General features: G+C 42.2%; 1 protein-coding gene across 1 annotated transcript in view; it reads left to right on the forward strand.

Annotated features, from left to right (window-relative positions):
• Nucleotides 1-15,634, forward strand: part of LAMA3 (laminin subunit alpha 3) — a gene marked incomplete at its 5' end in the record, with an annotated part of 261,166 nt that overhangs the window by 169,812 nt on the left and 75,720 nt on the right. The window contains 4 exons of the mRNA XM_019526339.1: nt 1,677-1,778; nt 3,462-3,545; nt 4,759-4,989; nt 9,683-9,796. Of these exons, the coding sequence (XP_019381884.1) occupies nt 1,677-1,778; nt 3,462-3,545; nt 4,759-4,989; nt 9,683-9,796 (531 nt within the window). The remainder of the gene's footprint in view (nt 1-1,676; nt 1,779-3,461; nt 3,546-4,758; nt 4,990-9,682; nt 9,797-15,634) is intronic.

The following is a 15,634-nucleotide window of genomic DNA, read 5'->3' on the forward strand; positions in this document are numbered from 1 at the left end:
CCCCCCCCCCCCGGCTCTGTTCCTGGGATGCAGTGGCACAGCATGGTGGGTGGTGGTGCTCCGTCCATGCCTGCCCATGTGTACTCCCTAGCCCCCTTCCACATACCCCCAGGGTTACATGTACCCCAGTTGACAACCCCTGGCTTAGATCATTCAAAGTCCTGAGTCAACTTGCCAGTGCCTTTGTTTTGAGCAGTGCCATAAGCACATATTTTGTCATATTTACTTGAATATAAGATGAGATTTTCTTTCCCTATCAGCATGGGGGAAAAGGCTCCTTATCTTACAATCACATACAAGGAAGCCTTATTAAATATACTGTCATTTTTTAAGCTGCTGCTAAAAGCAGCATATACTCAGTAATGGAAACCAGCTATGAAATTGATTAAAATATAGCCAACACTAACTGTGGGTATAAAACACAACATCCAGATCTGGCAAACATACTTATATAACACTTTTTTTTGTCTGTTTTTTTGCACCAGTCCTGGAAGCACTGCAATACCAGGTCAATGCATGGAGTGGTAGTGTATGGTAGTGTTACTTATGTAACACTACCACATGGATAAATTAGTGCAGCTCATATGAATAAGATACATAGTAGTGCCCATTGAGTGCAGTCCCCCTCAGTGCCAGCTCTTTTTAAAGTAATTGTGAGCCACTATATTGACTACATTTCAACTTCCTTTTATTCCCACAGCTGAGCTGCGTTTTTCTTTCCCTTTTCCAGTGATTCCAATTTCTTTACCAGCCTTAAATGCCTGCCAAATGATACCAGGCAGGGCCCTAAACAGTTCACCCAGAATCCCTGTGTTGCCTCCTCTCAGTCTGTTGCATATGATTAGTGAAGGTTTGCCTTCTGTAAAGTGAAGTTAGACCAGGTTGCCCTGCACCCCATCTGCATATACATTTTTGGAAGATCCCAGGACTCATGACCAGAACACCCAGTTTCTGTCATGAGTGGGGAGCTAATTAGCACATAAATCCTTTGTGGGTTGGGGGAGGTGTATCCAGAGTACATGCACATACTGAACAGTGCTGAGCTATGGGGTCACCATGGCTTGAAACTCTGACTGCTGGGGCCCAGCCCAATTAACTGTAGGGTAAGTCATGAGTCTTTTGGTGTTGTACTAATATCATGCATAGATTGTACACACTATAAGAAGGCACAAAAGTAATGCTTAAAAGTATGTTTGTGGAGTATGCATCAATTTATCTGGTGGTGTTTTCAAATTTACTTCCCATTTCCATATGCTCAGGGAGAGCGAGGTCTGATAGTAAGGTGCAGGGAACGGGCTGCAGGGGGGGACAGAGGACAAGGGGGCCACCTACTCCTCTTCCCGTACGTTTATTTCCCCTGCTGCACCAGTGGGAGGGGGGCATATTTCAAGGAAAACCTCCAATAATTTGAGGACAAAATCCTTAGATAAAGACACAATTTTCAACTTGATGGAGGCCATTTGAACAAGTGTTATATAAACCAACTATCACAGTAAGCTTGAAAGTGACCATCTTTTTTTTATTCTTTCCAGTTTTTGTTTCCAAGCAATACCTGTTCACACATTAAAGGGAAATGAACAAAGAGAGAATATTATTTACAGCAAAGAGGGAGGGGGATACACTGTATTTAGTAATGCTTAGATAAACTCTTAATCACCTTGAACTTGTTGTTACAGCTTTCCTCATATGGTGGCTACCTGAGTTATCAAGTGAAATCTTTTGGCTTGCCTAGTGAAGGGATGGTTCTTCTAGATAAAAGGCCTGATGTACAGCTAACAGTAATTATCATATTCATTCTTTCTTTACTCCCTAATGCTCTAAAATACACTCTTAGAATAGATTGTTCCTTAAAATAGTTTGCTAAAAGTTATAGCATCCTAGTTCTGCACTTCTACAAAAGTTATTTCATTACATTTTGCTCAACCTATTTCTGTTGCCAAAGCAACTTATTACACATATCTGACTTGAGAACAAGATAAAAACAGAATTTCCCCAGAAAATTATACCCATTAAAAAGATAAATTACAGCCTTGCGCTTTTGCTGCACAGGTTTGGTTCTGGAAAGATTTATTTGTGTGATTAATTTTACACATGGGATCAATCTCATTGATTCCAGTGGGATTTTTCATTTATGTAAAGTTAAATGCATTGATAAGACTTTACTGGCTTTGGGTCAGAGTTAACCAGATTTGAATTTAACTACATATGTGCCAAAATTGGAAGCTGAAGTTTTCAACTTAAGCCCTGTATCTGAACTTCTTGGCCGCATCCAGACAAGTGCAGATGTGCAGTACATGGTGCTACAGACGCATCTGCTGCACCACACACCACATATGCAGGTGTTCCCTGCGCTACTACGTTGCAGTACTGGGAAGGAGGGGAGTTTGACTCTGGTTGATGCTGGGGTCAAAAAAGCCCACACCAAAAAAAGTGGGGCAGCACACATGGTGCCAGCATGTACCACCCAGAACCAGAGCCTGGGCAGCTGGAGCCATACTCTGGCTGTCAGCCAGGCTTCTTGCTGCAGGAGCACCACAGCTGCATCTCCCTGAGGCCCCAGGATCCCAGATAAGGTTGCTGGGGCCAGCAACTGTGCTGGCCTCAGCCTTCCCTGCCCCACCCAGGGTAACCTGCCATGAACCAGAGTGTATGTGGCATGGGTGTTCCACAGGGACAAGAAGCAGTGGCACAAGGTATGCTTCTGCTACTTGTCCCTGGGGAAACGCATGTTCCCACTTGTCTGGATGTGGCCCTTGGTTTTATTTCCTGAATCAAAAACTTGGAAGGGAGCTTCTTTTCAGGTTCAAATGCAGCTGAAATTTTGCAGAAGAATCCTTTTTTTTTCTCTTGAAATTCCCATTCTATCAAGTCCAAGTCAAAATCAAGGTGCTGTCTTAAATGTGATAGATATCTGATGACAGCCTTGTCAGCCGTTCAGTAATTTGCATTCAACCTTCTAGTGTTCTAGCTGAGAAATATACTGCATGAAGAAATCTAATAATAACCAATATTTCTGGGCATGTCTACACATGCAGTTGATGAGCCTGAATTTACTACATAGCAGTTTGCTCCAGGTCAGTGTGTACGCATGCAGTGTGGTACATTAGTTTACTACACCGTTTTCTAGTACCTATATCAGAACAAGTAAATGGCACATTAGACTAATCTAATACTCAGTAATTGCTGCACACATGTAGACGGTGACACTTTACTGTGCATTAGATTAATCTTGCTCAGTAACATATCTTGTTTAGATGCACCATCTGTGCATCAGAATTTAATGCTAATAATGCTTGCTTCTGTGATATATTTTGGTTTTACTTCCCTACTTATCAAGACCCCAAACTACCCGATTTCTTTGACAAAATTCCAGAAATTTGCTTTCTCAGATGACACTGCATTTAAACACTGTGACCTTAAAAGTATTCAAATAATAGTGTTAAAACATTTCTCTTATACAGGGTCTGCAAATGAAAATAGTTTATGTGGATCCCAACAACCCTTTGCCTGACCGACAGTATTATGGCCGTGTTCAGCTACTCGAAGTAAGACATATGAAAGAAATGCTTTGCTTTCATATTTGTCATTAATAATCTGTTTTCTGTTTCATGTGTTGTTTACTTTTTTGTGTAATGCAAAAATAGGGACATGATATATAACGAAATTATACAAATGAAGCTGAGTTTACAAAATAGTTGAACTGACAAAATAGTTGATATGTTTAATGAACACAAATTTAAAGGTTGCAGGTATGATTGTGAAGATCTGGGTTCTGGTACAGACTTCTGGTGTGATTTTTGAGCAAGTTACTGAATGGAAAGACAAGTGTTTTGAAAGCATGAGGAATTATTACTATTATGAAAAACTGTGGTTCTATTTGTATGGCTTGATTCTGAAAAGCAACCTGTGAAAACTTATGGGGTAAAAGGATACCATATTGTCTCTCAGCAGTTTCCAGGTTGAATATATTCCATTTACAAATAAAAATATTCCTTTTTTTCTAACCACCAGCTCTGCAGATTTAGCCAGGGATCCTAGTCTCACCAAAGAGTCTTCAGGCCAAATTGCATCATTGACTAGTGATGGTATGGGACCATTAAAGGCTCCTCTTGCACATGATTCAACATTAAGGAAAGCCTGCATCTGTGAAACAGAAACTTTCATGGATACTTTCCTTTTAGAGGAAAACTCCCCTTGGATTCCTATTTGGTCTGGTTGGTGACCCTCTCAGTGAATTTGGATGAGTTTGGCTCTTCAGCTCTTTCCACTTGAGACTGATCCCTAGCTTCCTCAGGTCAACTTCCTTCTAGGCCTCAGCCAACATCAACAGCTCTGTGCTGTGCAGTATTTTTCCATGTCCATTCTTCATGCCCCAGAACTATTTCTGCCCCTTGAACTGGTGCTTGACCATTCCATCATGCATGGGGGAGGCATGTTCTTGCTGATCGTGTGCTTCCCTCCTAGGTTTCTTATATTCAGGTGAGGAATTGACACATGATCTCAATTGCTATAAAATATACAAAAGATGCATCGAGTATTTCTCACCTCCCTTGTCTGGGTTCCCTCTTGCCTTTCCCCACCCTTCCTTTCTATATATTTTCCTCTGCCCAGTCACCCAGGTTTGCAGAAAAAATTGCCCTCTAATTTTTTTTTTTCCTTTTACTGTATCTTTTTGTTGCAAAGTGTCCATTTCCAGCAAGCGGACTGGAAATGAACTCCTTCCAGGGCCATATTTACTTTATATCTTTTAATGTACAGGGAAACTTCAGACATGCAAGCAGCAATAACCATGTATCTAGAGAAGAACTGATGATGGTCCTGTCTAGACTAGACGGCTTACACATCAGAGGCCTTTACTTCACAGAGACTCAGCGGTTAACCCTGGGTGAGGTTGGGCTGGAAGAAGCCATCAGCACAGGAAGTGGAAGCATTGCATATAATGTAGAGACATGCTCCTGCCCCCCTGAGTATGTAGGTGACTCATGTCAGGTAGGAAATTTTTCTTTGCCTCTTCATTATATCATACTTGGCATGTTACTCAGAGCTGCATTGATGTAATTATAGGAACAAGCCTAATTGTTAGCAGTACACTTTACTGATAAGTATATGTATAGTAATGAAAAGTAAAATCTTTTTCTGTACTCTGAGCTAGGGAGATGTCCATTTTAATTCCTTTTTGTGGAATTTGTGCTCCTAATTGCTGCTCTGCATGGTGCATGTACTATATGAACAGTCCTGCCCTCTGTGATATATAGTGAGAGGCTATAGCCAGTCAGTCTGCGTAGTTTATCTGAGCAGTTGAGTTGCCTTTACCCAAGTTGGTAGGCATCTACATGTGCAGAATATTTCTGATAACAGAACGTAGTTTTAATGTAGTAAATACATGAGCTGAACATTGTAAAGAGAGCTAAACATTCAGGCTAGAAATAATTTGTATGTTTTAACAGTCAAGTAAATTAACCTTTGGAACATTTCAGTTAAGGATGTGTTAGTGTTCTCCCTCAGGTGAAATCTCTGAATTAAAAACTGGTGCCTTTCTAAATTATGTCATAGAAGTAGTTCTGGGCTCCATGCAAGAATTACTGGGTGAAATTACATAGTATGTGTTAACTGATCATAGCGAATCAGGGGTTGGCAACATTTTGCCATTCCAGGCTGAAGCTTGTTAGGTGGCTCCCTTCTAATGGGGATATTGACATTTTCTTGTGAATATTTTCAAATTGCTTTGAGATCTTTCTGTGCAAATGCTAAGGAACAAGGCTAGGCAAAGCATTACTGTTGCTTGGATAATGAGAAAATGCTACTTTCTGATTGCATTTTGTATCCCAAAAAATGCCCTACAGCAGTGGGGCTCAACTTTTTGGTCCCACAGGCAGGAGGAGTGGCATGGAGCCAGTCCATGGGCCAGACTGGGCTCTCCAGTGCCCCTGCCTGGCTCTGCATGCCCCGATCAGGCCCTGCACCATCCTCACCGGCCCTGCACCATCCTCACCAGCCCTGCATATTTAGCTTGGGCCCTGTACTGCCTCCACCTAGCCCTGTACACCCAAATCAAGCCCCATGCTGACTCAGCCCAGCCTAGTGAATTGGAATTGGGCCTCATTCCACCCTGTGCATTTGGATCAGTTCTGCACATCCAGGTTGGCCCCATGCTGCCCTGTGCACCTGATCTAGTGCATAGGGCTATGCTACCCAGCCCACAGTCCTTCCATGCTGCAAAATTTCCTGCTCTGTGGGAAGTGGCAATTAATGCTGCCACTGCTTCGCCACCGCCAAATTTTTCAACCCATGGGAATCCAGGTGGTCTGGGTGACATGGCAACAGGGGTTGCATCTGGTCTGCAGGCTGGGGGTAGAGCCATTAGCATGACAGTGAACTATCCTACTTTCTTGTGCCTTTGTTTTGGGTGTCATTTTGCTTAGCTTGTAGCAACAAGCATTCTGCACACACAATCATTTGAAACAGCAAAGGGAAATATGGGAGAGAGAAACAAAGAACAGATTCCACAGAATCTGCGGAATTTGTTACTTTAAGAACAGGCTTTAGAGTTACTGTAAGGAAACAATTCCTGTATTAGCCATATCAAATACATCTTAAAAGGTAAATGGTGGAATAGCAAATAAGCCAGAGCAACTGCATTTCTGATTTGGTCTAGGTGCTTCTTTTTGTCCCCTGGCCTCCTGTCATGACATTTTATGTATGAATATCATTTTTTAAATATTTTCAGAAATGTATTTTTCATACATTTGGTGTTCTGTGGCACACATTAAACTGATTAATTTAGACTTGAATTCTCCCACTCCTGCAATAGCACCTGCAATATGGTGCCTTTATGTGCTGTCTGTTTTTCCTGCACTGATGAAAAAATATAGCCCAGAGGAATCAGTCATACCACTGACTTGCATAGCTCATAAACCCTGCATGTTTTTGTAGCATTACTCAGTCTGTGATATGCTGCTGTAATTGTCTAGCTCTGTCTGGCTTTGTTAGGTGTGGAGAAGGTGATTCCTGCCACGCCTAAAGTTAGATATTCACTCATGTACAGGAATTACAGAGCTGTTTGTTAACCTCAGGAACTGTTATGTGTGTTGTACAACCTGACTCACATATAAAGTTTAGAGGTGGGGCCCTTCACAGCACACAGCCTCACTTACTCTGAGTCAGAAGCTGAACAATAAAGAGGAGTATAAGAGAGAGGATTGAACAGTGAAAGAAAATTGTACATTAACAGTCAAATTGGGAACCAAGCAAAATGATGGCCAGAACACAGAGGCCGAAGAAAGTAGCATGGTTAATTTTGTCATTTGTAGCCATGGGGCATTGTTTGGGACAAGGTACGCAACAGAGGCTATCATTTCCTAATCCTCAGGAGAGAGGTCAACAGCAACAAATTAATTGGAATTTTAAACCAAGACAGGTAATATTTTCTTACTCTTGTGATTTGTCCTGTTGATTTCAGGGCCTCTTTCTTTCTTTGTTCATTTGTTTGTTTGTTTGTTTTGCTTTTATTTTTAAATGAATTTATTTTATACCATGTTGTGCAGTACTTTAAAGTAAAGCAATAGGAATGCTAATCTCTTTATCTGTTGAATTGCATTGCTGCTAATAGTTATTTGGAAGAACTTTCTTCCAAAATGTTACTTGTCACTAAACATGAACAGCTAGAGATTATGTGCACTTTTGAGTGCTTAAAAGCTTTATGTTCATATAGGGTAAATAGTGCAAAATGAAGATTATTATCCTTAAGTGCTTGAGTGGTCCAGTATGTATGTTGATATTGCTTCAAATTTTAAATTTAAAGAGTTAACACTGGTAAAAAAAAAAAAAAAGATCTGCATAGATTTATTCAAATGTGTGTGAATACACAGCAAAATAAGTTTATTCATTTTTTGCTTTGCCTGTGAAAATATTTGTGATAAATAATCCTTAGCTGAGCTATTTAAAATATTAATGGGACTAGTCTTTCAGAAGGTTTGTGGAGTGATTGCCTGTTGAACTGTAATGGAGATTGTGTGTCCAGGAGGAAAAGCTCCTAATGCTTATTAAAATGTATCTGAAAAATGTCAAGCACTGATACAAATTATAAATGCAATCCATGCTCCCACTGAAGTCAGTATTAGAACTCTTTTTTGGCATCACTGGTGCAAGATTGGCCCCTGTGTACATTTGTTTCATTAATCCCATATATTGCAAAAAACAAGGTTTATTTTTGCAGAAGTCATTGTTTAAGTATCATCAGGTTTTTTTGTCAGGTATCCCTTTAGAATCCTATTGCAACTGCTAATATTGTAGGGTTGTGGTTTACCTCTGCCAAATAATTGTGTAATAAATACGCCAGTTAGTTTTCCTAATCCACATGAAGAAACTTGCACTAAATACTCATGGCTAAACTAAACTAAGCACAGTTGACAGCCCTGTTCTATAAACCTCACTCCTGTGATTTGGTTCTGTTGATCTCAGTGGCACTCCTGACGTGAGCAATTACGTACATGATTTGTAGTTCATATGTTGCTTATTTATTAAAGGTGTTTGGGGCCAGGTTCTGCCTGTTAGGCAAAGGTGTATGGAGGGAAGTGTGGAACATATGGGGCAACTTTAGGAGTTATTTTACTTAAGGAAAGCAAAGTTGAGGAAAGTTCTCCGTGCCTTCCCTATTTCTGAATCTGGTCTTGGCATATTCGTTAGCCCCTAATTGATATAAGCTAATGTTATTGACAATTGTATCTATTATTTCCATTTCATCAAGTTACCTTACTTCAGCTCCCTAGTCTTTTTTCTTATTTCAACTTGACTTTGAGCTGATGCACAGTATTTGTTCATATCCTTTCAATTGTTGAACATACTTTGCATGCTTTATAGGTCTCTAGGACAAGCCTGTACTTAAAATCAGACTGCTATATATTTTATAAGGTTGTCTCTGTCTACACATGGTTTCATATAGCTTCAGATGCAGCAATTCTGAAATCATCATAACTTAACACAGAAGGTACATCCTCTAAAGTGTTTCTAAAGAACATACTGTAGTTAATTTCATAATTGTTTTATATAACCATTAAGTAATGTTATGAGGCTTTTGTATGTAGCTCTTTAAGAATGCTCTAGTGTAATTCTACATTAAAACTTTCATAAGGCTTAATTTGGCTTGTGAGAAAAGTAGTGAGCAATTCTATTGAGATTAACTGGAGTGTTCCCATCATTCATGTCAAGCACATGCACAGGGTTGTGCAGGGTCAGAGCCAAGCATAGGCTCTGGTAATGGCCATTTCCCTCTCCCCAGTGCATGATTTTATGGTTTGGTCAACAGATCTTCCTACAAACATAAACTGGATCTTGCTACACCGAGTTCCCAGAATCTGAGAGATGCAATTACATCTTTAAACTGTATTATTTTTATAAAATGAATGGAAATGTTTGACCATGAGCTAATGCACACCTGGAACCTCTTTCAGCCAATTAAGTCTCCTTTTAAAATTGCCATTGTATAAGATAAAGCATTCATTAATAAGAAACTAACAGTTAGCTTTAAAAGTTTCTCTGAAAACATTTGTCACTAGATTTTTCTTGAGTGAGGCAAACAGAAAAATACAGATCCCTAGAACATGTAGAATCCTTCTTCCCCTCGCTTTTACTTACAGATATGCTTTTTTTGCTTGTTTGTTTTTTCTCTGCATATACTTATTAGGAATGTAGTTCTGGATTTTATCGTGAGAATAAAGGATTATTTACCGGACGCTGTGTTCCCTGCAATTGCAATGGAAATTCCAATAGATGCCAGGATGGTTCTGGAATATGTATTGTAAGTAAAGCATTAATGCTGTTGAAATTAATGTGGAAAAGGAATAATCTCCAAACTGCGTAATACATAGTATAGTTGTTTTCCTAATTAGCTATATAATTATCTTTCTATAGGTAGTTTAATTCTTTTATTAAATTATATTACCTAATTTTGCACTGTATATACATTTAGTCCCCAAACCAGACACTTACACGCATAGGTGAGTAGATCCATAAGATTAAGCTCTCATTCCATATCTCCTGTCCCTCATGACATTGGTTGCCCATGCCCCCCAGGTCCCCTATATTAAACACATGTAAATGTTTGCTGGCTTGAAACCTTTGCCTTATAACATAGGGCATTTATACACGTGCTCCAGGAGTAGGGGAGGTGGGTGCTTTAACAAGAGTGGCTCCAAGAGCTCCTCTAAATGAAGTGCCCGGAGTGTTTCATGTATCAGCATCCCGAGCTTCAAAATGGTGGCAGGGGCACTTTATCTGAAGCTTGTCAAGCAAGCTTTAGATAAAGCACCCCCACTGCCATTTTGAAGCGTGGGGATGCTGATACACAAAACATGGGAGGCCGTTGGAGCAAGGTAATTGCCACACTCTAGCAAGCTCGATTAATCAAGTCTGCTCTAACGCGCTGGAATTATAGTGCGGTGAAGCAGCCTCCCTGCTTGTGTGTAGGCACCCATAGAGTATAATCCTCTCTTGAGTAGTCTTGACATTATTCATGACTTACCAGTCATAGAAGCTGGCCCACAATCAAGAGAGAGAAAATATTCTTGTATGTTTCTTTTTGCTTGCTTTGCAAACAAAATAGTAGTAGTGCCTAGCTATTATTTACACCAGTAAATCTCAACTAATCTTAAATTACAGTTATATGGATAATCAATAGTAAACAGGGCCAGGAAAAAAGGGAATTTAGTTAAATTAGAAATTTTTAATTGTATAGAAGATAAGCTGGGGCACATTCTTCTTGCAGATTCCCTATTTTAAAACGGGAGTAGCCCCAGAGATGAAGTGTTACATTTGGCCTGAAGCAATTCTTTAGCTTATAACTCTTGATATTTTTCTGATACTTTCCTTTAACCTGATGATCTCATGAGGTCCCTTCCAGCCCTAACATCTATGATATCTATCAAATGGTTTATTCTGAAAAATCCCCAGTAATTAATTAATTACTTCCAACTGTATCTTTGTTACTTAAACAAGCACCTTCCCAAATTCTTTTCCAGAGTTTCTTTTCCTTGATGTTTCTTTTTGTTTGCAATGAATTAATATTGCCTGCAGTGCATTCCTTTGCATTATGAAATTCCCCTTGACTTTGTCTCAACAAATCATTTTGGTTAAGTGGAAGTTTAAGCTAGTTCAGCATGTTCCAGGGAATGATTCACAGTATGCTTCATTGGTGAGACAGGACAGGTCATAACAGGAAAGAGCTGCTGCTGAGATACTGAGATAAGGATGTTTATATTGTGTCAAGATTATAAAGCTAAAATATGCACACTTCACTTTTTCAAGCAAAAATATATAATTTGTGTTCCTTCCTCAGAGTGACAGTAGCTGTGCAAAGCAGGATTAGCTTGCACAGGATAGAATATACTGTCCTGAATCACAGAAAATTAGGTTTGGAAGGGACCTCAGGAGGTCATGTGGTTCAACCCACTGATCAAATCAGAACCATCCCCAGCTATCTCATCCCAGCCAAGGCTTTGTTAACCCAGGTCTTAAAAACCTCTAAGAATGAAGACTCTACAACCTCTCTGGGTAGTCTGTTCCAGAGCTTTACCACCCTCCTAGTAAGAAAGTTCCTTCTAATATCTAACCTAAGCTTCCCTTGCTACAACTTGAGCCTGTTGCTCCTTGTTGTGTCATCCGCCACTGAGAACAGTCCAGCTCCACCCTCTTTGGAACCACCCTTCAGGTAGTTGAAGCCTGTTATTAAATCCACCCTCTGTCTTCTCTTCTCCAAACTAAATACTCCCAGTTCCCTCAACCTCTCCTCAGAAGTCATGTGCCTCAGCCCCCTCACCATGTTTGTTGCCCTCCACTGGGCTCTGTCTGATTTGTTCATATCCTTTCTGTAGTTGGCGCCCAGAACTGGACACAGGACTTCAGATGTGGCCACATCTGTGCTGAACAGAGGGGAAGAGTCTGTGGCCAGTGCTGCTGCTAATGCAGCCCAGTATGCCATTAGCCACCTTGCAACAAGGGCACACTCTTGGCTCTTATTCAGCTTATTGCCCATTGTAACCCCCATATCCTTTTCTGCAGAGCTGCTGCTTGCCCAGTCAGTCCCCAGCCTGTACCAGTGCATGGGAGTGTTCCATCCTAAGTGCAGGACTTTGCACTTGTCCTTATTGAACTTCATGGTTTGGTCCAACCCTCCAATTTGTTTAGGTCTCTCTGAATCCTAGCCCTACCCTCCAGCATATCAACTACTCCCCCAAGCTTGGTGTCATCCGCAAACTTGCTGAGGGTGCAATCCATCCCATCTTTCAGATCGTTGAAGATATTCAACAAAAACCAGCCCCAGGACTGACCCCTGGGGCACTCCATTTGCTACCAGTAGCCAACTAGACATTGAGCCACTGAGTTACTAGCCTTTGAGCCTGATGATCCAGCCAGTTTTTTATCCACCTGATCGTCCATTCATCCAACTTAGTCTTTTAGCTTGCTGACGAGAAGGCTGTGAGAGACTGCATCAAAAGCCTTGCTAAAGTCAAGGTATATCACATCCACTGCTCTCCCCACGTCCACAGAGACAAGACAGGTTGTTGGATAAGCAACACGATGCAGGAAAACTCAGTGACAATGAAACTTGCAGGGGGCATGATCCAGAACCTGAATTTGGTCTTTAGACAAGGGCCCAAAGGTTCCAACTTGTTGACCCCATTGGGAGAAGCAGCAGGAGACAAAATCTCCAGTAGCACAGACATCTCAACATCTGTGCAATAGAACAGTATTACCTAGTGCTCCATTGACCTTACAGCCACTAACTGCATAGCTGAAGGGGGTCAGACAGAACCAGTGGAGATGTGGATGACTGGAAGAAGAGGTGGAAAAGGCAGCTGAGCCTGTTGTCCTTTGCATAAAGGAGAATCTCTCTGCTACATTTTGTTCAGCTCTGAACTGCAGGAACATGTGTCCAGCTGGCACCTCAGGGCACATCTCACCCAGCTTGCTGAGAGAAGGTTTAGGAGCCCAATACCTAACTGGGAGAATTGGCACAGGAGTCTATAGCAGTGCTGCTTTACCTCAGCTGAGTACAGCAGGGGCAGGGGTGGCAACTACTACAATACATGCATGTAATGAATAAGGTTTGTATCCTAGGCCAGTGTTTCTCAAATGTGGTGGGCATTCTTACATCTGCCCTGGGTCCCTCAAGTTGCAACACTCAGATGCCCATTTCCTCCCCAGCGCTCCCTCACTTATACCAATGGCTGCTCTTACACCCCTACTGCAGTCATTGCTTATCCTGGCAAGTTGCATGGAATAGGCAGAGGGGACCTCTAGGAGAGTACAAGACTTCCCACTGGGTTTGGGAAGTACTGAACCAGGGCACAAGTAAGTGGAGGGGACTTGGGGATGCCCCTCTAAGTTGCCACCCGGGGCTTGTGCCCCCACCCTGCTCCCTCTAATTATGCCAATGGACCTCCCTTCAGGCTGGGATACAGCAGAGCAACCCCTTCTACAGGAACTGCTTCCCCAAATAGCATCTTCAGAAAACAAGCACTGGGACAGCTCCACGTGGCAGCAGACCTCTAAAAAGGTCTTAAAGAACCCCAGGGTGCCACGGGGCCCCGTTTGAGAATCACTGCACTAGCCAAATGCGTTTTTCCTCCATCCATCTGTTTTCCTGCCAGTACTTCTTCAAAAGTCCTGCTACTGAAGGCCATGTCTCATACACCTGCCCAGAGCCCTTGTCCTCCTGTATTGCTCTCTAACAGCCCTCTAATTTGTTCCTCTTATTCAAGTTAAGTCCAGTGTTACCAATAACCCTATGCTATTTAATGAATGGGTCACAAATTGCAGATTTTGCTGCTATGTCTCTGCTTGGGGTAATTTATCTTTATCTGTCAGTGAGCAGGGTATGCAATTGACTATCACTGTGAGGAACTGGATGGGTGGTAGATTGTACTTTGTAACTGCATTGGAAGTGCTTGTGGTAATGACAAGTATGCATGGGTGTTAAGATTTATGATATTTCACTGGTTGGGTACAAGAATAGAGCCTGCTGTGCATGCAGATATTAGTGTTGTTGGTCATCTTCTGGATTTTTAAGGCTGCTAGATAGTGACTTTAAGCAACTTCAGCTGTAAAGTGGAATCTTATTTTGCGTATAAGAATTTTAATTGAAGAGATCAGTGTCATTCCCTCACTAGTTTTTCCTAAACATACACTAGATGCTATTGTAAATGGGAATGTCTTTAAAACAAGATGCAAGAGGCAAGGATTTTGGGGGGTGATATCTTTTATTGGGCCAACTGTATAGTCAGGATGAAGTCAGACAAACTTTTGAAGAAGAAAGCCATTGCCTCTGCTTGCATCTGTGAGGTCTGTCCAGGCAGGACCATACATTGTCAGGGCTTCCACTGAGGTCCTGGTTTGGCACTGTGGAAACTGCAGCTTGAAGTTTCCTTCCAGTGATATCCAGGTGGGGAGTGCATGTGGTGTGAGTGGTGCCTCCTCATGGTGTCCCTCAGGGAGCAGGCAAAGGAGCTACAGGAGGAGGTGGCAAAGCTCCAAAGCATCCTCCGCCATGAGGACTTCATTGATATGATGCTGAAGGAGACCTCTAGGACAGTGGAGGAAGGACTGTCAAAGGCAGCGGTAGAGAAGGGGAGTACATGGACTCTCAGAAGGGTGGAAATTGGAAGCTTGTGACCTCTGACAGCAAGCAAAAATCTTCATCACCGCGTGCAGAAGTTTTCCTGAAGAACAGACATGGAGCCCTAGCAACAGAGGAGGAAAACATTCCTTGGTGCAGGAGGACAGGACAGGCCTTCCCAAGGTTGGAAGGACCAAGGCCACTGCCCCTAAGAAGAAGCAACAGGTGGTGGTGGTTAAAGACTCCCTTTTGCAGGGGACTGAGGCATTCATCTGCCAGCCTGACCTGTTGTCTCGGGAGGTCTGTGGTTTTCCCATAGCCCAGATCCAAGATATTATGGAAAGATTACTGAGACTTATCCAGCCCTTTGACTACTACCCCATGCTGCTCATGTGGGCACCAGTGATACTGCCAGGGGAGACACTGAGCAGATCAAAAGTGACTACAGGTCTCTGGGTGGAAGCGTGAAGGAGATGGTGCCTCAGGTGGTGTTCTCAATCCTTCCAGTCAAGGGGCTGGGCAGGAGTGCACTCACCCTGCAGATCGGTGCATAGCTGCACAGATGATGTTGCCAGCAGGGCTTTTACCATGGGACGATGGTCCAAGAAAGATTGCTAGGAAGAGATGGGATCCACCTGACAAAGAGAGGGAAGAGCATGTTCATAGACAGGCTTGTTAATTTGGTGAGGAGGGCTTTGAACAAGTTGTCCAGGGTATGGAGACCAAAACCTTGAGGCAAGTGGGGAAGTGGGTGACTTGGAGGAAGCAGAAGCAGAATGGGGCGACAGGGGAGGCCTTGTGATTCTTCCTGGGAAAGTAGAGTAGTTACCTCAGGTGCTTGTACATGAATACATGAAGCCTGGGAAACAAGTAGGAGGAATTGCAAGTCATAGATTCATAGTAGCTAGGGTCAGGAGGGACCTGAACAGATCATCTAGCCTGACCCCTGCCACAGGCAGAAATGAATGCTGGGTTCAAAAGACCCCAGACAGGTGATCATCCAACCTCCTCTTGAATTTGCCC

The sequence above is a fragment of the Gavialis gangeticus genome, unplaced genomic scaffold (assembly GCF_001723915.1).
Source record: "Gavialis gangeticus isolate Ggan-Ray unplaced genomic scaffold, GavGan_comp1, whole genome shotgun sequence".
Lineage (NCBI taxonomy): Eukaryota > Metazoa > Chordata > Crocodylia > Gavialidae > Gavialis > Gavialis gangeticus.